General features: G+C 43.8%; 3 protein-coding genes and 1 long non-coding RNA gene across 6 annotated transcripts; 3 read left to right on the forward strand and 1 right to left on the reverse strand.

Moving 5' to 3' along the window:
- Positions 1-3257: 3257 nt before the first annotated feature.
- On the forward strand, positions 3258-7627 carry LOC123483366 (serine/arginine repetitive matrix protein 5-like). Its single transcript, XM_045213295.1, has 5 exons — positions 3258-3383; positions 4906-5042; positions 6327-6505; positions 6685-7351; positions 7573-7627. The coding sequence occupies exons 1-5, from the start codon at positions 3258-3260 to the stop codon at positions 7625-7627; spliced, it is 1164 nt and encodes a 387-aa protein (XP_045069230.1).
- LOC121557661 (TRIO and F-actin-binding protein-like) lies at positions 7478-15168 on the forward strand. Its single transcript, XM_045213258.1, has 13 exons — positions 7478-8227; positions 8882-9047; positions 9147-9272; positions 9419-9487; positions 9593-9682; positions 10770-10879; positions 11347-11851; positions 12222-12456; positions 12660-12771; positions 12931-13090; positions 13305-13418; positions 14177-14263; positions 14540-15168. The coding sequence occupies exons 1-13, from the start codon at positions 7806-7808 to the stop codon at positions 14684-14686; spliced, it is 2343 nt and encodes a 780-aa protein (XP_045069193.1). The 5' UTR covers positions 7478-7805; the 3' UTR covers positions 14687-15168.
- Positions 14979-21642, reverse strand: LOC121556550. Of its 2 annotated transcripts, none has more exons than XR_005998197.2 (4): positions 21628-21642; positions 18073-18297; positions 17311-17454; positions 14979-15264 (listed from the first exon to the last, which is right to left on the reverse strand). It is a non-coding gene; the product is annotated as an uncharacterized LOC121556550 (long non-coding RNA). The 2 variants fall into 2 exon arrangements; XR_005998196.2 differs by lacking the exon at positions 21628-21642 and adding an exon at positions 19604-19618.
- On the forward strand, positions 18548-24112 carry zgc:158803 (LUC7 domain-containing protein). 2 transcript variants are annotated; one of them, XM_045213260.1, is made up of 9 exons: positions 18548-19175; positions 19640-19734; positions 20473-20571; positions 20841-20951; positions 21211-21354; positions 21690-21866; positions 22017-22210; positions 22321-22445; positions 22828-23143. In XM_045213260.1, exons 1-9 carry the CDS (start codon positions 19115-19117, stop codon positions 23001-23003), a joined length of 1182 nt encoding a protein of 393 aa, XP_045069195.1. In that variant the 5' UTR covers positions 18548-19114; the 3' UTR covers positions 23004-23143. The 2 variants fall into 2 exon arrangements, with proteins under 2 accessions (XP_045069195.1, XP_045069194.1); XM_045213259.1 differs by having other exon boundaries at positions 18550-19175; positions 22321-22509; positions 22828-24112.
- The last annotated feature ends 291 nt before the right edge of the window (positions 24113-24403 follow it).

The following is a 24403-nucleotide window of genomic DNA, read 5'->3' on the forward strand; positions in this document are numbered from 1 at the left end:
GCATATTTCACTCTCTAAAGCTGATGACATCTGATACACACCTTTGGGGCCAATGGGCCATGTTGGCTCCAATGAGAGTCAATTGATATTTAACATGACAAAAGACAGAGCCACAATGGCAGTTATACCCACGCCAGTTTCACCCAGACCTGGATGAGTTCTGAGAGTATGAAGGATATGACCTGTGCTGGTTACTTTGCAGATAAAAATGAACTTGGAGTTAACAGTCATAAGGTATTTAAAAATTATAGAAATACCTTTAAAGTGTTTTTAATATTATAATCCAAATAAAATAAAATATATTGGTCACATACACATGGTTAGCAGATGTTATTGCGAGTGTAGCAAAATGCTTGTGCTTCTAGTTCTGACAGTGCAGTAATATCTAGCAAGTAATATCTAACAGTTCTACAACAAATATCTAATACACACAAATCTAAGTAAAGGAATGGAATAAGAATATATAAATATATGGATGAGCAAAGTCATTGTCAGAGCGGCATAGGCTAAGATGCAATAGATAGTATAGAATACAGTATATACAGTTGAAGTCGGAAGTTTACATACACTTAGGTTGGAGTCATTAAAACTCGTTTTTCAACCACTCCACAAATTTCTTGTTAACAAACTATAGTTTTGGCAAGTCGGTTAGGACATCTACTTTGTGCATGACACAAGTAATTTTTCCAACAATTGTTTACAGACAGATTATTTCACTTATAATTCACTGTATCACAATTCCAGTGGGTCAGAAGTTTACATACACTAAGTTGACTGTGCCTTTAAACAGCTTGGAAAATTCCAGAAAATGTTGTCATGGCTTTAGAAGCTTCTGATAGGCTAATTGACATCATTTGAGTCAATTGGAGGTGTACCTGTGGATGTATTTCAAAGCCTACCTTCAAACTCAGCGCTTCTTTGCTTTACATCATGGGGAAATCAAAAGCAATCAGCCAAGACCTCAGAAAAAGAATTGTAGACCTCCACAAGTCTGGTTCATCCTTGGGAGCAATTTCCAAACGCCTGAAGGTACCACGTTCATCTGTACAAACAATAGTACGCAAGTATAAACACCATGGGACCACGGAGGCATCATACTGCTCAGGAAGGAAACACGTTCTGTCTCCTAGAGATGAACGTACTTTGGTGCGAAAAGTGCAAATCAATCCCAGAACAACAGCAAAGGACCTTGTGAAGATGCTGGAGGAAACAGGTACAAAAGTATCTATATTCACAGCAAAACGAGTCCTATATCGACATAACCTGAAAGGCTGCTCAGCAAGGAAGAAGCCACTGCTCCAAATCCACCATAAAAAAGCCAGACTATGGTTTGCAACTGCACATGGGGACAAAGATCGTACTTTTTTGAGAAATGTCCTCTGGTCTGATGAAACAAAAATAGAACTGTTTGGCCATAATGACCACCGTTATGTTTGGAGGAAAAAGGGTGTGGGTTGCAAGCCGAAGAACACCATCCCAACCGTGAAGCACGGGGGTGGCAGCATCATGCTGTGGGGGTGCTTTGCTCCAGTAGGGACTGGTGCACTTCACAAAATAAATGGCATCATGAGGAAGGAAAATTATGTGGATGTATTGAAGCAACATCTCAAGACATCAGTCAGGAAGTTAAAGCTTGGTCGCAAATGGGTCTTCCAAATGGACAATGACCCCAAGCATACTTCCAAAGTTCTGTGTGAACTGGCCATCACAAAGCCCTGACCTCAATCCTATAGAACATTTGTGGGCAGAACTGAAAAAGCGTGTGCGAGCAAGGAGGCCTACAAACCTGACTCAGTTACACCAGCTCTGTCAGGAGGAATGGGCCAAAATTCACCCAACTTATTGTGGGAAGCTTGTGGAAGGCTACCCGAAACGTTTGACCCAAGTTAAACAATTTAAAGGCAATGCTACCAAATACTAATTGAGTGTATGTAAACTTCTGACCCACTGGGAATGTGATGAAAGAAATAAAAGCTGAAATAAATAATTCTCTCTACTATTATTCTGACATTTTACATTCTTAAAATAAAGTGGTGATCCTAACTGACCTAAGACAGGGAATTTTTACTAGGATTAAATGTCAGGAATTGTGAAAAACTGAGTTTAAATGTATTTGGCTAAGGTGTATGTAAACTTCCGACTTCATCTGTACATATGAGATGGGTAATACAAGATATGTAAACATTATTAAAGTGACTAGTGTTCCATTTATTAAAGTGGCTAGTGTTCCATTTATTAAAGTGGCTAGTGTTCCATTTATTAAAGTGGCCTGTGATTTTAAAGTCTGTATGTAGGCAGCAGCGCCTCTGTGTTAGTGATGGCTGTTTAACAGTCTGATGGCCTTGAGATAGAAGCTGTTTTTCAGTCTCTCGGTCCCAGCTTTGATGCACCTGTACTGACCTCGCCTTCTGGATGATAGCGGGGTGAACAGGCAGTGGCTCGGGTGGTAGTTGTCTTTGATTATCTTTTTGGCCTTTCTGTGACATCGGGTGCTGTAGGTGTCCTGGAGGGCAGGTAGTAAGACCTGCATGACAAAGACAGATTATACTTTTAAGGCTTTGTGTTTCTTTCATTAACAAAATGGCGGTGGGTTACTGTGTTATGGTTACAGTATTGTGTGTCAAACTATTTTTGGACAGAGCTGTAAAGGTATAGCCTACCATCAGCAATGGTTTCTGTTTCACTCAGTCACTGTCTTAGGTAAGTGTTGCTTCACCTCAAGGAACCCAGAGGATGTTGTTTGGCCACAACCAAGAGATGAAGTTACCTACTACCTGAAGCATTTCGTTGAATTCCATTACAGTGTAAAGACCGCTACAGGTCAATGCATGAAATTACTGATATGGCCCATATTCTACTTCAGAATGCAATTCTAAAGATGTAAGATCTTAATTTGATCAGTTAGTAATTTCCACTTTTAAATTTCAGACTTCATTTGCCCTAAGGAAAAATGTATCAACCCCTACAAAAATGTCCATTAATTATAATCCACATAATAATTCACATTTCCTGTTGCTGGAGGATTATTTTCCTGCTGTAGCAAACTGGCTCAAATTAAGTTCCTATGTCTGTATAGTGTTGCTCTTGACATACTGCATTACTATGTGCCATCTATACAGTATATGGTTTGATTGGTTATTCCACCTCTAATCAGAATGCACCATCTTTGTGTAGGTGGATTTTGTAATTGTGCATCATTGCACTGGGCCGTACCATCAGAGTAAAATAGGGGTGCTCTCCTGATCTGAGGATCCATTATGCCTCTCTATGCTGACAACTATTACTGCCACCAGTTCCAACCCAACACCTTTGACCCCTTCTGCTGTGGTTCCTGCCTACGCCCGGGACACATGCACGTGAACACTACCTCACAGGTGTGCCAGGTAGGAGGGGCTAGTGTTGAGGGAAATGGACGATGGACGGCTAATGACTGTTAAAGTGTAATTGGGTTTGGAAAACGTCTGGATTATTACCTTTGCTGTACAGTAAGTTGCGGTATACGTTTGAAACACTTCCAAAATCTTTCATTTGATCTTCCCAAGTGGCAGTATGAGGAGTAACCAGTTCTGAATGAAACAAAGGCACATATTAAACAACATGATGATGCAATGAACACAAATAAAGCCACCAAGTGAGGTAATTATAACATAAGATATACTGTAGGTGTGATGAGGACTGACAAACACACAGGTTGGCGTTTCATTATATTATGATTCTATCATTAATTAATGAAAAGCTCATTTGCATCCCTTGGGGGAAAGATAGTAATCTAATCTGCTCACATAACACATTGCACACAAGCACACACACACAAGCACACACAGAACACACACACAAGCACACGTACACACACAACACACACACAAGCACACACACGCACCCACACACACAACACCAGCCCACTTAACTGAACTCTAAGGATGGACCTGTACCAGAAATACACTTCTACTAATTTTACTGTCATTTGAATAATCCTTTCATTTCAAAATAACAGAATATACCAGATAGAAATACATGCCTGCTCACAACACAACATGGAGATCAAAAGTCAAAAGAGAAGAAAGAGGTGACTTTTGTGCGTTGTAGGGAGGGCAAGAACTGAAAGAGGGATCAATATAGGGTTGAGAAGTGGATGGGTGCATTCTGGTAGTGGAAGAGCAACAGACCAATGAAATAATGATGAGCAAGGCCAGGGAGAGGCTAGGTTGTGTTACCGTCGTCCGCGCAGGCCTAATGTATTAGCTCAGGTAGATAAGGTGAAGAGAGGAGAGGAAGAGGGGGGAGGCGAGAGAGGGGGAGGAGACAGAGGGGGGGGGAGACAGAGGGGGAGAAGAGAAGTTGCTGTTGCCACTTGACGTCTTAACAGCAGATTTGTAAAGGGACGTCCAAGGAAGCTCTGCAAGCAGGTGTAGTAAGAAGTTTGCATTTTGTTTTAGATGTGATGAGTTATACGGAAAGTTTGCTTATTTTCATTTGTGCCACAGGCAGACATTTTGTCTTAAGTTTGTTTACTTTTCTTGTTGGTGCTTTCTCACATGTTTGTTGAATTGACATAGAGAGTGAATGCAACTCATTCATTTAATAAATCTTTAAGCATTGTAATGTCATTGGTCACACTAGGTAATGACTGTCTTACCACAGAGATACCTGTAGATAAAGTATCTATCTATAGTGTAAACACTGCAGCATGTTTGAATTTGTTTGATTTGCCTCCAACTGTATTTTCATACGTGTTGCTATGCAACTTTCTGAAAACACAACAGAATTACATACTTTGTGTACCAAGCCTTAAAAGTGACTTTTACACATTTCAGATGGCCTGCTGAATTGACAAAGCCATTGACCAGTTTGACATTCTCTGAATTATTAACGATTGGTCGAAATGTGTCTCGTTCCATGAATCAGGACAACCATCACTTCCTGTCTGAGGTGGCCAGCTACAGTGATGTCACCAGGAGCGTCTGGACCTATCAGGAGAGCCTAACTCACACTCCTAGCCCTGACTGGGAACTCAATATCTGTGACTCTGACACGGTACACAGGTGAGTGTGAGTGTCATTGGCAGCTGACTTTGGTAACATTACATTAAGGTATACTTAATACCCTCTTAAGGATCGGACCCTTTTTTTCAATTTTTGCCTAAAATGACATACCCAAATCTAACTGCCTGTAGCTCAGGACCTGACGCAAGGATATGCATATTCTTCATACCATTTGAAAGGAAACATTTTGACGTTTGTGGAAATGTGAAATTAATGTAGGAGAATATAACACATTAGATCTGGTAAAATATGTGTTTATCATCTTTGAAATGCAAGAGAAAGGCTAAAAAAGTATGAAAAAAAGTAATAATGTATGCACTCACTAACTGTAAGTCGCTCTGGATAAGAGTGTCTGCTAAATGACTAAAAATGTAACTGTAAAGGCCACAATATAATATTGCAGTTTAGGCGCAATTTAGATTTTGGCCACTAGATGGCAGCAGTGTGTGTGCAAAGTTTCAGATTGATCCAGTGAAGCGTTGCAATACTGGACTTTTTGTATCAAGTCTGCCCAAATGTGCCGAATTGGTCAATTGATACATTTTCAAATACATAACTATAGAGTACATACAAAAATGAAATGGTAATACAAAATGTAAGTTTTACACACTCCCAGGAATGTCATACATGATGGCTCATTAGCTTATACACTAACTTTCACACATCTAGATGGCCGGGCGGGGTGGGTGTGGAGCCAGAGACAGCAAGGCTTCAAACTGTAGAACCCAGTTCCCTACATTTGAATGTAAAAATGGATTTTATCAAACAAAACTATGCTACATTTTATCTCTGGGACCTCAGGATGACAAATCTGAGCAAGATTACTAAATGTAAGTACATTATTTACCTTCAGAGGTGAATATATCAAACCAGTTGCCGTGAAGTTTTTTGTTGTTGTGCACTCTCCTCAAACAATAGCATGGTATTTTTTCACTGTAATAGCTACTGTAAATTGGACAGTGCAGTTAGATTAACAATAATTTAAGCTTTCTGCCCATATAAGACATGTCTATGTCCTGGAAAGTTTGCTGTTACTTACAACAATCATGCTAATCACATTAGCGCACATTAGCTCAACCGTCCTGTATACGGGACACCGATCCCGTAGAGGTTAAAGTGATTTATAAAACTTTAATAAACAGTTATAAAACATTATATTTGAAGGAAATTCTACAATCAGGTAGTGATTTCTCATAAACTAGTTCTACAGTACATTGTGCCAAACTCATAGAGTGTGTACCCTAACCAATGTCCCTCATGCCCTTCCTTTATACCTCCACCCAGCAGTCAGGAGGACCAGTGGGACTTCCTGCCAGACCCAGGGAGGAGTGGCTCTAGCAACCCAGCAGGGTGCTGTGTGACTGGGCCAGAGATGACCCGGGTGGACCCGTCTCCCCACAGGCCACCACACAGCTCCCTGATGGAGGAGAAGAGAGGCCGGGAGAGGTTCAGGCGACCCTCAGGTCTGACCAGGTCACAGTATTACAGACAGACATTTTGTCTGTGACTGCTGCTACAATTTTCATTCAATTCAATTTCAATTCAAAATTGTATTGTCCATTTTCAGTTAAACATTTAAATGTGTCTTTGCTTTCCATTTGAGCTCAATCTACCATGCCATGTCCCAACTCCTCACGTCCAGGATCAAGAGGAGAGAGTGGCTACTTCTCTCCAGACAGGAAAGCCTTATTTGACGGTGGTCCCCAGGCTCAGGTGGAGGGTGTATCCAAACGACCTTACCGGCACTATGAGAGGGGCCATCCGCTCCCCAGCAACCACAGCCCAGAACCCAAAGCCTCCATCCCCTACCGGAACGTGAATCTCGGAATTCCATCCCAAAGGAGAAGCGATGAAACGTTCCAGCAGGAGACCTGGAGGAGCGAGTCTCCGCAGAGGTACACCTATCATTCCAACTTCAGACGTGGTGGCACTGATTCTCAAGACCAGTCTCCTAGCCCTCGCTCCCCATGCCCAAATTGGTATAAACTGGCTGACTCTCGATCTGCGTCCTCCCAACGTAGAAGCTCCCATTCCAAAAGTCACACTCCTTCTCACGCTCCGTCTCACGCTCCATCTCGCTCCTCGTCTCGCCATCAGTCAGGACGGTCCAGTCCCTCTCACAGACGAGGGTCTGTCATGTCTCGCCACCCCTCCCCGTCCCGAAACACGGCCTCCTACAAACACACTGACTCCTCCCCTGTAAGTAATGGTAAAACAGAGCATTACGCCAATGGGAATGACCAAGAGTCAAGAGAGTCAAGGGAGTCAAGGGAGTCAAGGGAGTCAAGAGAGCTAAGAGAGTCAAGAGGGTCAAGGGAGTCAAGGGAGTCAAGAGAGCTAAGAGAGTCAAGAGGGTCAAGAGAGTCAAGAGAGCCAAGAGGGTCAAGGGAGTCAAGGGAGTCAAGAGGGTCAAGAGAGTCAAGAGAGCCAAGAGGGTCAAGACGTCCTTCCCACAGCTCAAACAGTCACAGTTTGGACTCTGAAAAACTCTACAAAAATCTTGACTCCATCTCTCGACGTGACTCTTCAGCCTTGCAGCCAAACTCCTACGAAGGGTCTCGAAGCCCCCGGCCCAGAACAGATAAAAACCCTTCTCCAACCACTCGCAGTCGTGATAGTCGTGAATGCTCTCCCCCTAGAAGTGGCTATGGTACACACAGCCATTCATCCCAAAGAGAAACCAAGCATAGCGACACCAGACCTGACACAACACAGAGCTACTCAAGGAGACCAGAGAGGGTCGCTAGAGAGGAACGGACAGAGATGCACCCCCCTATAACCAACCCCAGCCCCCCTCAAGGCTCCTGGTGTGGCTCCTCCCACTCCCTACTAAGCTCTGCCCTCTCTTGTAGCTCCTCCCCACCACGACTAGGCATCGACTCCCAGCTGCTTGCCAATTCGTTGAAACCCCACGCTGCGACCGTGGAAACGAATGATAGGCCAATCAGTGATAGGAGCAAGAGTACTCTAAGGCGGGGCCTGGAGTACCTGTTGACCCGAGAGGAGCCCAAGAGAACCGCCTCAGTGGACTCCCAGGGGATGACCATAGAGGACTACGTCATTCTGGCTGACATCCCCAGACTGGACCTGGGGTCAGAGGGAGAGGGGGGAGAGGTGGTACTGGGCCAGAGGAGGAGGACCCAGAGCCCCAGCCCACGTAGAGACCAGAGGCACAGGACACCCAGGTGAGTGGGGAGACTGGAGAGGAGACAAGAGGGACATTATAGAGAGAGTGAGGGAGGAGGGAGAAAAGAGAGAAGTGAGAGAAGAGAGGACAGGGAGGAAATGAGCAATCATGGTGGTGGCGTTATAATTAGAAGAAGGGGATTTCTGGAAGTTTTGGAGGGCAGAGGAAGTATGATAAATGACTATGCCTATTGTAAGGGCCTTCCGCATGTACAGCATATTGTAAGGGCCTACTGCATGTACAGCATATTGTAAGGGCCTACTGCATGTACAGCATATTGTAAGGGCCTACCGCATGTACAGCATATTATAAGGGCCTACCGCATGTACAGCATATTGTAAGGGCCTACCGCATGTACAGCATATTATAAGGGCCTACCGCATGTACAGCATATTGTAAGGGCCTACCGCATGTACAGCATATTGTAAGGGCCTACCGCATGTATAGCATATTGTATGGGCCTTCCGCATGTACAGCATATTGTAAGGGCCTACCGCATGTACAGCATATTGTAAGGGCCTACCGCATGTACAGCATATTGTAAGGGCCTACCGCATGTACAGCATATTGTAAGGGCCTACTGCATGTACAGCATATTGGGTCAGGATTTTCTCTCATTGTCTCTATTTCTCAAACTCTTCCTTTCTTTTAGGTATGCAGAGGAATCTGATACCTACAGTACGAGGGTTGAGTCTGATGAGAGAGGGAGGGGCAGAGAGAGGGGGAGAGACAGGAGGGAGAAAGAGAGGGAGAAATATCGCGACTCAGAGGACGGACGACTGTCCCGAACCCAGTCCACAACTGCGCTTCAGCCACAGGTAATACGCTTGTTACCTTTGAGTACTTTAAAACAGTCACTCATACTGTATCATAAGTACCATCATATAATTATTATTCATATAATCAATTTGTTACAGAATTCAAATAATCAAACTGCAAAGGGCCTCAGATCTTCTAAACCGCGGAAGAGAGTTCTACCTGAAAATACCCAAACACAGTCTGACCAAAAGGGCTGGATGTCAAAACTGGATGAATATGGGGGGGTAACGTTGCAAATGACACACATGGCCATGTGTTATAACAAACTTGCACAATTAGAGGAAAACATCATTCAAAACAATAGCAGTGTTTTGAATATTTTGAAGTGTCACTGGTTTGACTGAGTCTGTTTGGCTTGTGTTTCTAACAGTGGAGGAGATACTGGTTTGTGATGAGGGATGCTGCACTGAGTTTCTACATGGACTCTGAGGCTGAGGAGGTGACGCCATTTCCTATATATGCAATATTAGTTCCCCAATTATATTTATATCCATATAAGTATTTTTTTGTCTGTATCACACCAGTTCCTCCATGTCTGTTGTAGTCAGATGACCTGGATGGAGAGATAGACCTGACGTCCTGTGTGAACGTCCAAGACTTTGACGTGGAGAAGAACTATGGATTCCAGATACATGTATGTACTTCCTGGTTTTTCTCTCATCGAACATGTTGCTACTACTACTACTACTACTACCACTACTACTACTACTACCACTACTACTACTGCTACTGCTTCTACTGCAACTACTACTACTACTGCTGCTGTTACTACTATTACTACTGCTACTACTAGTACTACTACTACTACTACTACTACTGCTACTACTACTACTGTTGCTACTACTACTACCACTAGTACTACTGCTACTGCTCTACTGCAACTACTACTACTACTGCTGCTGTTACTACTATTACTACTGCTACTACTAGTACTACTACTACTACTACTGTTGCTACTACTACTACTACCACTATCACTACCACTACCACTACTACTGCTACTACTACTACTACTGTTTCTACAACTACTACTGCTACTACTACTACTACTGTTGCTAATACTACTACTACTACTACCACTATGACTACCACTCCCACTGCTACTACTACTACTACTACCACTACCACTACTACACTACTACTACTACTACTACTGCTGCTGCTGTTACTACTACTACTACTACTACTACTACTACTACTACTACTGGTACTACTACTATTACTACTACTACTGTTGCTACTACTACTACTACTACTGCTACTACTGTTGCTACTACTACTACTACTACTACTACTGCTACTACTACTACTACTGTTGCTAATACTACTACTACTACTACTACTACTGTTGCTACTACTACTACTACTACTGCTACTACTGTTGCTACTACTACTACTACCACTATCACTACCACTACTACTACTACTGCTACTACTACTACTACTGTTGCTACTACTACTACTACTACTACTACTACTGTTGCTACTACTACTACTACCACTACTACTACTACCACTACTACTACTAGTCTTGGGCTGCAACCCTTGTCCATCCTTAAATAGTGCACTACTTTTGACCAGGGCCCATAAAGTAGTGCAATATATAGCGATTAGGGTGTCATTTTGGATGCAGACTTGGTGTCTGTATGCTTTAGTTCCTTCCTGTTTGTAACCCCTCAGATGTGGCTTTTCTCTGTTTTTTATCTCTTGATCTCAACCAGACAAAGAAGGCAGTGTTCACTCTTTCAGCCTCGACCTCCAGGATCAGGAGGAACTGGGTTAATGTGCTGAGACAGACTATCCAACCCAGACACTCTCCAGACATCACACCGTTAGTATTTCTATTCACTGTGTCTGAAATGGCACTGTGTTGGAAATGGCACACTGTCTGAAATGGCATACCATTAATTATGTCGTAAAGTAATTATGTGCATTTCTGTTGTGATCTTAGGCCACACCAGTCTAAGTGCAGGACTTTGTCTGTGTCTGAAATGGCACCCTATTCCCTATGTACTGCACTACTTTGGATCAAAGCTCCTATTAGCCCTGGTCCAAAGTAATGCACATTACAGGGAGTAGAATAGGGTACCATTTCAGACGCAGACAAAGTCCTGAACTTAGACTGGTGTGGCCTAAGATCACAACAGAAATGTACATAATTACTTTAGGACATAATTAATGGAATTGGAGGCAACAAGAAGACAATTAGACAAATGTAATAATATACAAGAGTAAAAAATGTGACTATGTAGCTATATCTGAAACACTTTTCCCTTGGTCCCCATTTTTCTATCACAGACAGTCAGACAGTGAAAGAGAAAACGGTCACTCTCGGCCTGTGTCGTCTCGCCAGCCTCCCTCTATGCTCACCTGTGAAGACTCCGACCCTCGAACCACTAACTCCACCTCCAACCCTCGTCAAATGGACTCTGTGGCCCCGGATCTAAATGACACCTCTCCCAATATGTCATCAGACAGTCAGAGAGAGGCAGGGGAGGGCTCGGACAGAGAGCAAGCAAAGCGATTGGAGGAGAGGAACAGATGGTTTGAGGGAGGGATCCCCTTCAGAGAGATGGGCAACAGATGGGACTCTCTGGAGCTGAAGAAAGGCAGCGTACCTGTACCTGACACTCACACCATGGACGCGGACGTCAACAATAAGTGGGTGGAGTTCGAGAGTTTATCATTCACGGAGATGAGCGCGCTGTCTCTGATTGGTGCACAGACTAATCAGACCAATCAGACGATTCCCAATCAGACGATTCCCAATCAGACGACCAGTGCAACGGCCCTACAGAGGGAGGTAGTGTGAGAATTATTTTCCACTCTAAATCCTAAATGTAAAACAGTTATTTGTTCATTTGAGCATTTAACATTTAATAATTATAACGTTTAGCATCGTCTTGTAAAGGTATCATAGAAACAGAGAGGATGTTTTCAATATACATAATGAATAATGTAGGGAATCTTTCCTCACCCTCCTCACATCTCTCTCTCTCTCTCTCTCTCTTTCTGTCTCACTCTTCCACTTTCTTCTCCCCTCTTTCACACAATTTTCTCTCACTCTCTTCCTCTCTCCGCTCTCTCTTTCTTTCTATTGCTCCCCTATCTTCCTCCCCTCTCTATCCCACTCCTTATCCCCCTCCTCTCCCCCTCCTCTCCCTCTCTCTCAGGCGCTATCACTCAGGCAGCAGGTGGAGTGTCTGCGTAAGGAGCGTGTGGAGATGGGGATGGAGGTGGACAGTCCGTGTGGCCCTTGGGCCCCCTGTGGCCAGCGTCTGGAGGCCATGGAGGCGACCCACCGCAGGGCCCTGATGGAGCTCCAGGAGAGCCATGCCAGGGAGGTCGGAGAGCTGCAGAGACAGAGAGACAGACTGCTGCAGGAGGAGAGCCAGTCCACGGCACAAGGTGGGAAGGAGAGACCTGTTGGGGATAGTGTTTAATATCATGTTGAGTGTTAAATGAATAATGACACTTTTTCTAGGGACAATGTCACAAAGCAACTTTTCTTGTGGAACAGATTACCTACCCTCCTGTGTCCTGTCTTTCCCCTCTTCACTTCAACGTTTTCTTTTTTCCTTGTCATGTTATGCCACTCCTGTGCTCTGTAGCGGTTGAGGCCCTGAAGGAGGCTCACAAGGAGGAGCTGGAGAGGGAGGTGGAGAAGGCCAGGAGGATGGCTGGAGGGGGTGGCCATATGGATACTACGTACAGAGGACAGACGTGAGATCCATTCTCTTTAGCCAGACATCAAAGTCACCAAAAGTGAAGAGAAAGTTTTCTCTAATGGGATAACTATCCACCCTGTGCTTGTGCATCAGTGTGCTTGTGCATCCATGCATCCGTACGGGCATACCCACATGTTTTCTTGGTTCTCTACAGACCCCAGGCTGATGCCCTCCACAGTGAGTTGGACGTTCTGTCAGAGAGATATTCCCAGAAGTGCCTGGAGCTGAACCGGGCCGAGCAGAGCGGAGGAGACAGAGAAACAGAGCTGAGCCGGAAGGACAGAGAGATGGAACAGCTCCGCAGAGAGAACCAGGTCAGAGTGCAGAGAGAAGAAGAGAGAGAGAGAGAGAGAGAGAGAGAGAGAGAGAGAGAGAGAGAGAGAGCAAGCCGAGTCTGTCATGAGAGACTAATTAACAACAAATGAATTATCTAATTCATTCTCTAATTAACAATTTAAGCAATGTACCATACTGTCACACAGTGCAATAGTAATAAGTATTTTTATTTCATCTTCATGATTGTCTCAGGAACTGCAGGCTCGTCTGACTGAGGAGATCAGCTGCATGCGCCACTTCATCACAGGTCAAAGGTCAGGAAACGTCTCCCCTGGCAACTGTGAGCGCAGTCCCTCGGAATTGGAAGTAAGAATAACGTTTTACATTCTGAGTAGTTGTATTGGAAGCTGAACTGGATACAAGTACATGTTGCATTTGAGTATTTGTTATTTAAATGCCTTCTTCTGTGTATTTGAGTATTTTCAAATATACAGCCCAAAACAAATATTTGTATTTTAGTATTTGAATGGTTATTTGTAAAAACCAAATAGACAACCAAATTGTATTTGAAAATATTTTCAGATACATATTTCAAATACCTGGGTTAAATGCATTATTCATGGGAGTGTATTTGAGTATTTTAAAATACATTCCAATATTCAACTACTTGATTTTTCTAATAAAGATGATCTGAATACTTATTTTGAAATGTATTGGAAAGTAATTGAAATACCTGAAATAGTATTTGAAACCAGGACTGATTGGAAGCAAGGATGAAAAAGAGAAGAGACGCTTACATCTAAGTTGCTCTATTGATTGGTGTGTAGATTAGTGTCGGCCATTGGTGATTGGTCACGTTGTAATGTTGTCCTCCAGATTCTGCCATCTATTGGCTGGACCAGATTAATTCGGAATACTGAAAACATCACCTCAATGACTTGCTGCTGGGGTCCTAAAAAGAACCATGTAGAACACCTAGTCCTGGTCATCAGTGACATCAGTGCACTATTCGTTCATTGACACAATACTGATGAAGGAATTGTGGAATGATATCAATATAGATGAGTATTGTATCACTAAAATGACAAAAAATACTAAACTGATGTATCCGTGTTGCCCTCCAGATGCTGCTACGAGCAAAGGAGATTGAGGCTGAGTACCTACAAAAAGAGATCGGCTGTCTAAGGAATGAAGTGCGGTCTCTAACTAAGGTACCGCTGGTATATTCTGTATCCACATGATTAACCCTTACAAAATCCTGATAACACACCATAAACACAAATATTAATCTTCAGTAAAATCTCCCTCTTATTGTCTTGTCCTAAGGTACTTGCATGTGCCGTTTCTGCTGTTCCACTCCAGACCAACCATTCAAACAACATGTGCTTACATATACTCACACACATAACAGAATATGGATAAGAAACCTCACTCTACTGGTCTCCTCTGTGTTGGTCTATGACCCCCCCCCCTCCCCCTCCCTCTAGGAGAAGCAGAGTTTGTGTGACCGCTACAAGGAGGTGTATGTGGAGCTGATTGGGATGAAAGGTCGCAGTGAGCTGGATATCAGGGACCTCAGGGAGCACCTCCGACTGGCTAACGCAGCACTGCAGGAAGGTGGAAAGGACACCTGAGACTGGCAAATGCAGCGCTGCAGGAAGGGGGAAGAGATAACAGAGTTGGTGGATGGATAGTTGGATACCTGCTGTGAAGAACCAAGAAGCCATACAATAGCACAATGTTGGTTCTTCGTTATGGCTGGCTGTGGTTAGCCTGGAATTCTCCAAACTGATATGCTCAGTGGTGAAATAGAGCACATCAATCTGGATTCCAGGCTAGGCTGTGGTTGGAGTTATAAGACCAAAGAAAGCATGTTTTATAGAATGACAGGGACAATCACGAAAATAACACCAAAGAACATACATCAACAGGTGTGGTTTTTTTTTTTACACACGTAGACTTTTTATTGTGTAAATAATAAGACACATGCAAGCAAGAGTGAAGTCTGACTGTGCTGTGACCTCCCAATTATATAAAATAATATGTAGTAATCCATGGCAAGGAGGTGAAAGTGGGACTAAAAGGGAAGAGAGAGAGAGAAAAGGCGATGGAGAGGTGCATCATGATATGAGGTCAAAGGCGATCTTTTCCTGTAGGGGGGCATCTCTCTCTCCTTCCTCATATTGGCATGCCATCATTATTGCAAAGCACCCTGGGAAGGAATGGAAATGAAAGCAATGTCAATGGTCATTCATTTTCACAGTTGTTAGTATTTTTCTCTTCATTCTCTTTTAGATAATCATTGTTACTATTTCAACATGTTCCAACATGACTGTTTGGATTAGGTACATACCATTATGTACAGTGAGCGAAAAAAGTATTTGATCCCCTGCTGATTTTGTACGTTTGCCCACTGACAAAGAAATGATCAGTCTATAATTTTAATGGTAGGTTTATTTGAACAGTGAGAGACAGAATAACAACAACAAAAATCAAGAAAAACACATAAAAAATGTTATAAATTGATTTGCATTTTAATGAGTGAAATAAGTATTTGACCCCCTCTCAATCAGAAAGATTTCTGGCTCCCAGGTGTCTTTTATACAGGTAACGAGCCTAGATTAGGAGCACACTCTTAAAGGGAGTGCTCCTAATCTCAACTTGTTACCTGTATAAAATATACCTGTCCACAGAAGCAATCAATCAATCAGATTCCAAACTCTCCACCATGGCCAAGACCAAAGAGCTCTCCAAGAATGTCTTGGACAAGATTGTAGACCTACACAAGGCTGGAATGGGCTACAAGACCATCGCCAAGCAGCTTGGTGAGAAGGTGACAACAGTTGGTGCGATTATTCGCAAAATGGAAGAAACACAAAATAACTGTCAATCTCCCTCAGCCTGGGGCTCCATGCAAGATCTCACCTCGTGGAGTTGCAATGATCATGAGAACGGTGAGGAATCAGCCCAGAACTACACAGGAGGATCTTGTCAATGATCTCAAGGCAGCTGGGACCATAGTCACCAAGAAAACAATTGGTAACACACTACGCCGTGAAGGACTGAAATCCTGCAGCACCCGCAAGGTCCCCCTGCTCAAGAAGGCACATATACATGCCCATCTGAAGTTTGCCATTGAACATCTGAATGATTCAGAGGAGAACTGGGTGAAAGTGTTGTGGTCAGATGAGACCAAAATCGAGCTCTTTGGCATCAACTCAACTCGCCATGTTTGGAGGAGGAGGAATGCTGCCTATGACCCCAAGAACACCATCCCCACCGTCAAACATGGAGGTGGAAACATTATGCTTTGGGGGTGTTTTTCTGCTAAGGGGACAGGACAAATTCGCCGCATCAAAGGGACGATGGACGGGGCCATGTACCGTCAAATCTTGGGTGAGAACCTCCTTCCCTCAGCCAGGGCATTGAAAATGGGTCGTGGATGGGTATTCCAGCATGACAATGACCCAAAACACACAGCCAAAGCAACAAAGGAGTGGCTCAAGAAGCAGCACATTAAGGTCCTGGAGTGGCCTAGCCAGTCTCCAGACCTTAATCCCATAGAAAATCTGTGGAGGGAGCTGAAGGTTCGTGTTGCCAAACGTCAGCCTTGAAACCTTAATGACTTGGAGAAGATCTGCAAAGAGGAGTGGGACAAAATCCCTCCTGAGATGTGTGCAAACCTGGTGGCCAACTACAAGAAACATCTGACCTCTGTGATTGCCAATAAGGGTTTTGCCACCAAGTACTAAGTAATGTTTTGCAGAGGGGTCAAATACTTATTTCACTCATTAAAATGCAAATCAATTTATAACATTTTTGACATGCGTTTTTCTTGATTTTGTTGTTGTTATTCTGTCTCTCACTGTTCAAATAAACCTACCGTTAAAATTATAGACTGATCATTTCTTTTTCAGTGGGCAAACGTACAAAATCAGCAGGGGATCAAATACTTTTTTCCCTCACTGTAAATAACAATATGTTGCATGCATGCACTCTAAACTGCTGTTAGGGACAAATGTATATGAAAGAGATGCTTTATTGTAGGTTAGCCTGTGTGTGTCACCCTGGGACTAGTAATGATATTAGCCTTTTACACATCAATAGCTGTATCAATACATCTATTTTCGTCACTGACCTAGGTTCAGTCGTCATCCCTGACCTAGGTTCAGTCGTCATCCCTGACCTAGGTTCAGTCGTCATCACTGACCTAGGTTCAGTCGTCATCACTGACCTTGGTTCAGTCGTCATCACTGACCTTGGTTCAGTCGTCATCGTCATCATCCTCTGGGACGAAGATGTCATGCTCCTCAAGTAGAGCCGCAAAGTTCTTGCTGATCAGAGTTCCCACGTACAGGAAGGGAATCACTACAGCGGTCATGCGGATAAGACCGAAGGATATCTGGGTGATAGGGGGGGAAAGAAAGAAATTCAGAATATCTACAATCTGAAACAGGTTCCTACATTAATTAACATTGCTAATATCATACAGGAAGATGACCACATCAAGCAACATGCACAGCATACAGTTCAAAGCCTCAGATAAGACAACATGGGATTTTTCAGAATGCAGAATTCCTCATCAATTAACTTGATTCACATAATAAATGCAGATGCTCTGGGGCCATACTCATAATTGAATACATTATGGATATGAAATGTTTTATTTCCCACAAACAGGCTAATTCAATTGATATGGACTTTGACCTAAAAATGGACACTCCAATACCCCATGGTATCTGTAGTTGTGTTAATATGTTACACTGGATGAGAAGCCAATGTGTAAGCCAATGCCTTATTACATAAAATGGTTACATGAGCTTTTTAACGAAAGGTGGCTAAAATAATGACTAATTACTTCCGTATCAAACACACACAAGCTCATTGGCTCCCACAGTTGTCTCTCCAAATTCCTTAAGCTGTGATTGGCAAAGACTGCTGTCAATCTGCTCCAAGAGTCAGGAACCGCCCACATTATGTGTAGGGTTACCAACAGGCTTAGCCACGCATGAAAACTCACTTTATCCGGCTTTGGTTGAACACCGCCATTTGCTGTTGATACCGCATTTCGACATTGGTTCAGTCTCGTTGTGTTAGACGGTTTCAAGGCGGTGTTACGGCTTACTACCCCCGTATTCCTCGATACGAGGTTCCGAGAAAGCCACAGGACAGCTGTCGCCATTTTTCCAGTTTGGGGTGGGGTGGGCGGGACGGCATTGTTTATGGGTGGGTTCGGGGCGTAAGTCTAACAATCAAACAAGATAACATGAATAAATACATGTAATGCACAATGTATGAACAGTCAAATATAGAATAGATAATTCCAGACTTGTTTTATTTATTTACACACTAGCCTATCAGGTTTATGTGCATTCATATGTGTGTACGTTATCTGAAGACAGAGCGATCAAAATGACGTCACAACCGCCATATAAAATCCACAGAAGAAGAAATAGAAGCAAATGACGTTATGTGCCATTCAGCCAACCAGCGCGCGAGGACTGCAGCATTTTGTGCTATTCAGCCAACCAGCACGCGAGGACTGCAGCATTTCCTTCGAGGCAGAGCGCGCTCGGAAAGAGGAGGAAGTCGAAAAATATAGGACACCGAATTAATAAATACGTTAGAATATGAGGAATATGTCAATGAGATTTACGGTCTAACAAGGGACAGTGGTTGGTCTCACAACTACCTAAAAACCTTCGGGTTTACCTCAATAATCCGAATTTGAAATTACACCACCCGCTACTCAGCATAACTGTCCCCTCGCCATACTTCGAGTTGAAAGACGAACGGGGACGAGATAAATTTCGGAATAGGTTTAGCTACCTAATATTTACATTGTAAATTGGTATTACAAACTTGATAACTATAAACGTTAAGGTGGTGGAAGGTCTCAAGAAAAGGTTTTAGCGAGCTAGTTTGTTTCAAATATTCGTCACGAGAACTTGAGATTCTCTGAGAAAAGTTGTTCGACGTCCACGAGCCGTCAGAGGCCTGTGGTCGAGGCTGCATGCAGCAGACACCATCGGCGTGTAGTGTCGGTGACATAAACAACAAACATGTCGGCCCAAGCGCAAATGCGAGCAATGTTGGACCAGTTGATGGGCACAAGTAGAGATGGTGAGTAAACGACAAGCTACATTGTTTCAGAGGAAATGTTTCTAACTAGTTGTTATCATGCTAGCTGACGTTAGCTAGCTAAGCTACCTTAGCCTGGGGACCAATGGCTGAACGCTAACGCCAGCTAGCTACTTGTTGTGTTCACAGTAAAGTAAACACAAGGAACATTCCGTTTCATACGTTGTCACATTGTTGACGTGTGCTAGTTGGGATATTGCTGGCCCACGAGATGCTATCACTGACTGGCTGCAGGTAACGTTGGACAGATAGCTAGATGTACTGTAGCAAGCTAAGCTAGTTTTTGTTTCAGGAATGAATGATCCACATGGGCATCCGCACCCACCGTAATCAGAATTTTGGATAATAAAGGTGTCTGGTATGCACACAGCTATTGTTTCTTGAGATTTACATGACTTTGCTCAACTCACCAACTCTCTCCCCTTGTCTGATTTATTTTCGTGTAGGGGACTCCATGCGCCAGAGAATCAAATTTACAGATGAGCGGGTCTGCAAGAGTCATTTGCTGGACTCCTGTCCTCACGACATTCTCTCCGGCACTGTGAGTACATGACATATTACTTAGTCCAGGGGATCTCAAACTTTTTTGGGGCGCGACCCTATTTTTATAAATATAAAAATTCCCCGACCCCATCATGTGGAAGAAAGTGACATAATCAACGGCCAATGTAAACTTTTTAAATTGGTGCTTAGACAGTCTATTACAAATCAGTACTTTTGACAGTATTTAAATATGAAGAAAGTATGGTTCGAAGTATTGGGAAGTTCAGAAAATCATCAGGCAATCATTTTGTATGATCTTCTGTGTAGAAAAGAACATCATCATTGATTATCTTTTTCCCCCAGTCTGATTTAGTGCCTGGGCTTGTCCACTCTGTTCTAATGTGTCCTGCCATTGTAGAGGGAAACAGAGGAAGCATACGTGTTCCCTAGAGTCTTATCTTTCAGTGATGGGATCATAATATTTTGTAGCTCAAACGGTTCTAAAGATGGAGCAACATTTGTAGGAAGAAAACAGAAACCGCTCTGTAACCCTGGTTATATGAACCAAGCCCGATTTGTATTTATTTCATTTCGGAGTTCTCTCACTACCCCATTTTCAAATCAGGTGACCCCACATGGGGTCGCGACCCCTAGTTTGGGAAACGCTGTCTGAGTCACAATGGTCTTGTGTAGTAGCGATATAGAACACAATGTAAATTGCTCTCCTGGGTACAGGACTTGTAGGTACATCTTTGAGTGATTGATGTAATTGATGTTTCTTGTTGTTGTCGTACAGAGAATGGACCTGGGAGAGTGTGTGAAGGTCCACGACCTGGCCCTCAGGGCTGACTTCGAGATCGCCTCCAAACAACAGGAGTACTTCTTTGAACTTGACGTGAGTTACGTTGGAATGTCATGTACCTAGTATACATGTTTAGCACACATACGCGCACACACACATTTTGTTTCCTCTGCATGCAAGCTCCATGTGATCTGTTGATCAATGGATTGTCTCTTTCTTTCTCTCTCTTTCTCTCTTTTTCGCTCCCTCTTTTTCTTTCCTTCTGTTTTATGTCTTGTACACACAAGCTCCATGTGATATCTATTTTTCCTCTCAGATCTGGCGATGTTTAACCCTCTCCTCGTCATCCCCTCTCACCGCAGGCTGCTGAGCACCTTCAGTCGTTCATCGCTGACTGTGACCGCAGGACTGAGCTAGCTAAGAAGAGACTGGCTGAGACGCAGGATGAGATCAGCGCTGAGGTCGCCGCCAAGGTGACCGACCCCTGTTCTTTGTCTTACTTAGATAGTTCCCCACATGGTCATTAGGTGAATTAACACTTTATAGTTGGAATTCGATTCCATGGTATGTGTTGTTTTTCTAGATGAATGTAGCTGACATTTCAAAAAATGACATTTCAACCATGTATAAGAAACTAATTAATAATAATATAAATAATGTGATTGCCTGTCACTTTGTTGCTCTGGTTGTCACCGTGTCATAATTCTAACACTTTCTCTCTGGAATCAACAGGCTGAGCGGGTCCACGAGCTGAACGAGGAGATCGGTAAGCTGCTGGCCCGGGCGGAGCAGCTGGGGGGCGAGGGGAATGTGGAAGAGGCACAGGAGGTCCTGGAGAAGGTGGAGAAGACTCGCGCAATGAAGAAAGAGGCAGAGGTCAGTGGACAGGGGGTCAAGGAGATACCCGACATGTGGTCACAACCAATCATAGCAGCTCTGATTTGTACTGGGATTAAATAAAGATTAACAACTAGTTTTTTGTTGAAATATACAAACCTGTTTCAGCAAAGCCTCTTAGATGTTTTTAACAGACAGGTATATGAGGAATTTCATGTGTGCAACTCAAAATATATCAAAACAGTCAGTCATCAGTCATTTGAAGGTGTGTCCTAATATTAACATTAGTCATCAACACAGCAGCATACTCACTAAGAACTGTGCGGTGTGTCCTAGTTCTAAAATCAGTCTGGTGTACTGTTGCTTTCTCCCAGGACGTATACAGAAACTCGATGCCGGCGTCCAGCTTCCAGCAGCAGAAGCTCCGGGTGTGCGAGGTGTGCTCCGCCTACCTAGGTCTCCATGACAACGACCGCCGCCTGGCCGACCACTTCGGAGGTAAACTGCATCTGGGATTCATTGAGATCCGGGAGAAGCTGGAAAAGCTACGGGTGAGACACACACAACATAACAGTAGTCAGAACCTAGTAGGATATCACTAGTTATGTAGACGTTTACATTGCTTTTCAGGAAGTGTAAACCTGAGCTGTCTGAGTACAGTTGTTGCTATGGATTACATGTTGTTGTTTTTCCTGCTACAGAAAGCAGTTGTGGAGAAGCAAGAAGGAATGCGAATGAGAAGAAGGGAGGAGCGTGAAAAGGAGGAAGAGAGAGCGAAGGAGTGGGAGCTGGAGCGAGAACGAGAGAGGGAAAAGGAGCGAGAGCGTGAAACCGAACGTGTACGGGAGAGGGAGAGAGAAAGAGAAAGAGAGAGGGGAGAGAGAGAACGCCGGAGGTGATCTAAATCTGACTTGTTCCCATCTTCAGTTCAGACATCAAACAAATGCTTTGAAATGCTCATTCTCTTGTATTTTAACAATCCACTTTTATGTATTTTTTTTACAGGTCAAGATCAAGAAGCGGTGAACGATACCGGGAGGGAGGCAGCTCATCCTCCCATCGCTCGAGACGACACCGCTCCTCTCGCCCCCGGGAGGAGGGAGGAGGAGAGCGGGACAGGGAAAGGGAACGTAAGCATAGACACAAGGACAGGCATCGCTCAAGCTCCCACTCTCACAGGAGCAAGAGGAAGAGGTGAGGCCTGAGCAGACAGACAGGAACACTGACTTGATACTTAGAAAATGGCACATAGCCATTATGTCACACTAAAATCAGGCGGCAACTAGAAGAAAACTGAATGAAACGGGGAGGTACTACTAACCTTTATTTTACCAGGTTACCTGAACAACAACAAACAGTGTTTTCTTTTTCTGTGGCAAAATGTTTTGCTACGCTGTGCCCTAATGAACACGACCCAGCTCTTTCCCAACAGATTGTTTGGGTTGATTTTGTTTGTCTGTCATCAGGTGCTTGATCTTTGTACCAATGCCTGATCTGTTTCCTTCTACCCAGGTCTTCCAGGGACAGATCCTCACACACCCGAGACCGAGAACCCCGCTCCCCGTCTCAGCGCTCTCCGTCTGGCCGTTCACCCTCAGGGCGCTCCCCGTCCCAGGAGAGATGGAGGGAGAGCGGAGGAGAGGGACCACCCCGCTCCCGGGAGCAAGACGACAGGCCCGAGCCCATGACCAGGGAAGACAGGGAGAGGTCCACCTCTCCAGAGATGATGGCCAGGGGGAGAGAAAGAGAGAGATCTCTGTCGCTAGAGAGGGATAGACGTTCCAGCTCAGATGGAGAGAGGGAGTCGGGGGAGATATGATATAGAGGGGGACATCCGAGGTCATGTTAGAGCAGAGGGGGGTTTAGAAAGATGGAGCAACAGCCGGTTCTAATGGGCTCCTTACCCCTTCACCTCAGCCATAATTCTTAGATGTTTGCAGATCTAGAAGATGGAAGCAATATGGTGGAAGTGGAAGCTACACTGCTTATACCTATCCAGACCTTTCAGATCAGCAATCATCGAAGGTTTAGGGCTAGGTGGGAGGGAGTGAATTGGGACTGGCTGGGAGGGTGTGTGTGAGTATGTGTGTTCATTCATGTTGAAGTGGGACATATAAATTGGGCGGGGGGGCGGCGAGGACAAATTGGGACAAGGAAATCAGGATAAGAGGTCAGGATGGGAAGAAGTAGCATGCGAAGATAGTTGGTGGGGCTTTCAATTGGGATGAATGGGAAAGACCTTGAACGAAAGGAAGGAAGTTGGCCTGGGAGCAACACTTTATTTCATGTAATAATTGGGACGGGGGTAGTAGAGGAGAGAGATGGAAGTTCTGCCCATTTAAACCTTATTTTATTTTAGAAATGCTGTTCTGTTTTTTACCATCATTATGATCGACAATGTTGATGCTGTTGTCGTTTTCTGGGTTCCAACAGGGATCCAAAGATCGGTTTCACATGGAGGAGCGTGTATAGCGTGTATAACTTAGATTTATACACAAACATAAAAAATACAGTGACGAACAACCACATCCTTTGAAAGATAAAGAGTACCACTTAAGACTCTTCGCACTGATACGGACATGTAGAATTCAATATGATTGACAACGTACACAAGCATTTTACATACTGTTACTTTACTGGTATTCAGCAGAAACCCATGAACAGACACACACACTTCAGCAGAAACCCATGAGCAGACACACAGTCCTTTTGCTGTGAGACAAGGTGGATGTTTTGGGGAATCTACCTTGCTGTGCCATCTACTACAAAGTTAATAAAAGTCCTGCTTCCATTGTGACTCATGTTTCCTGTCCATTCTTAATGTTTGAATCCTTAGTTGAAACAACAAAGCGCCTGTGTTTTGGTAAAAAGCTGAGGGATGGGCCTGGAGAAATGTAACCTCAAATTCTTAGACAGTGCTATGGATGCAAGGACTGACCATCCATGATATAAACAATTATAGTGTTAACAATATTTTGAGGTTATACAGTGTTTACATTTTGTTATAAACATTGGAGTATAACACGCTTATACTTGGGTTCTGATGGGGTATGACAGTTGAACTAAGCTCATGAGGCATTTATAAGTT

This window comes from Coregonus clupeaformis, unplaced genomic scaffold (assembly GCF_020615455.1).
Source record: "Coregonus clupeaformis isolate EN_2021a unplaced genomic scaffold, ASM2061545v1 scaf0095, whole genome shotgun sequence".
Lineage (NCBI taxonomy): Eukaryota > Metazoa > Chordata > Actinopteri > Salmoniformes > Salmonidae > Coregonus > Coregonus clupeaformis.

Excerpts from the sequence above, each read along its gene's own strand:
- LOC123483366 (XM_045213295.1), top strand. The coding sequence starts at position 3,258 with ATGCCTCTCTATGCTGACAACTATTACTGCCACCAGTTCCAACCCAAC. Across the intron at positions 3,384-4,905 it reads CTACCTCACAGGTGTGCCAG|GACAACCATCACTTCCTGTC; the intron begins GTAGGAGGGGCT and ends TCCATGAATCAG. Across the intron at positions 5,043-6,326 it reads GACTCTGACACGGTACACAG|CAGTCAGGAGGACCAGTGGG; the intron begins GTGAGTGTGAGT and ends ACCTCCACCCAG.
- LOC121557661 (XM_045213258.1), top strand. The coding sequence starts at position 7,806 with ATGCACCCCCCTATAACCAACCCCAGCCCCCCTCAAGGCTCCTGGTGT. Across the intron at positions 13,091-13,304 it reads AGCTCCGCAGAGAGAACCAG|GAACTGCAGGCTCGTCTGAC; the intron begins GTCAGAGTGCAG and ends TGATTGTCTCAG. Across the intron at positions 14,264-14,539 it reads AAGTGCGGTCTCTAACTAAG|GAGAAGCAGAGTTTGTGTGA; the intron begins GTACCGCTGGTA and ends CCCTCCCTCTAG.
- zgc:158803 (XM_045213259.1), top strand. The coding sequence starts at position 19,115 with ATGTCGGCCCAAGCGCAAATGCGAGCAATGTTGGACCAGTTGATGGGC. Across the intron at positions 19,176-19,639 it reads GATGGGCACAAGTAGAGATG|GGGACTCCATGCGCCAGAGA; the intron begins GTGAGTAAACGA and ends ATTTTCGTGTAG. Across the intron at positions 20,572-20,840 it reads AGTACTTCTTTGAACTTGAC|GCTGCTGAGCACCTTCAGTC; the intron begins GTGAGTTACGTT and ends CTCTCACCGCAG.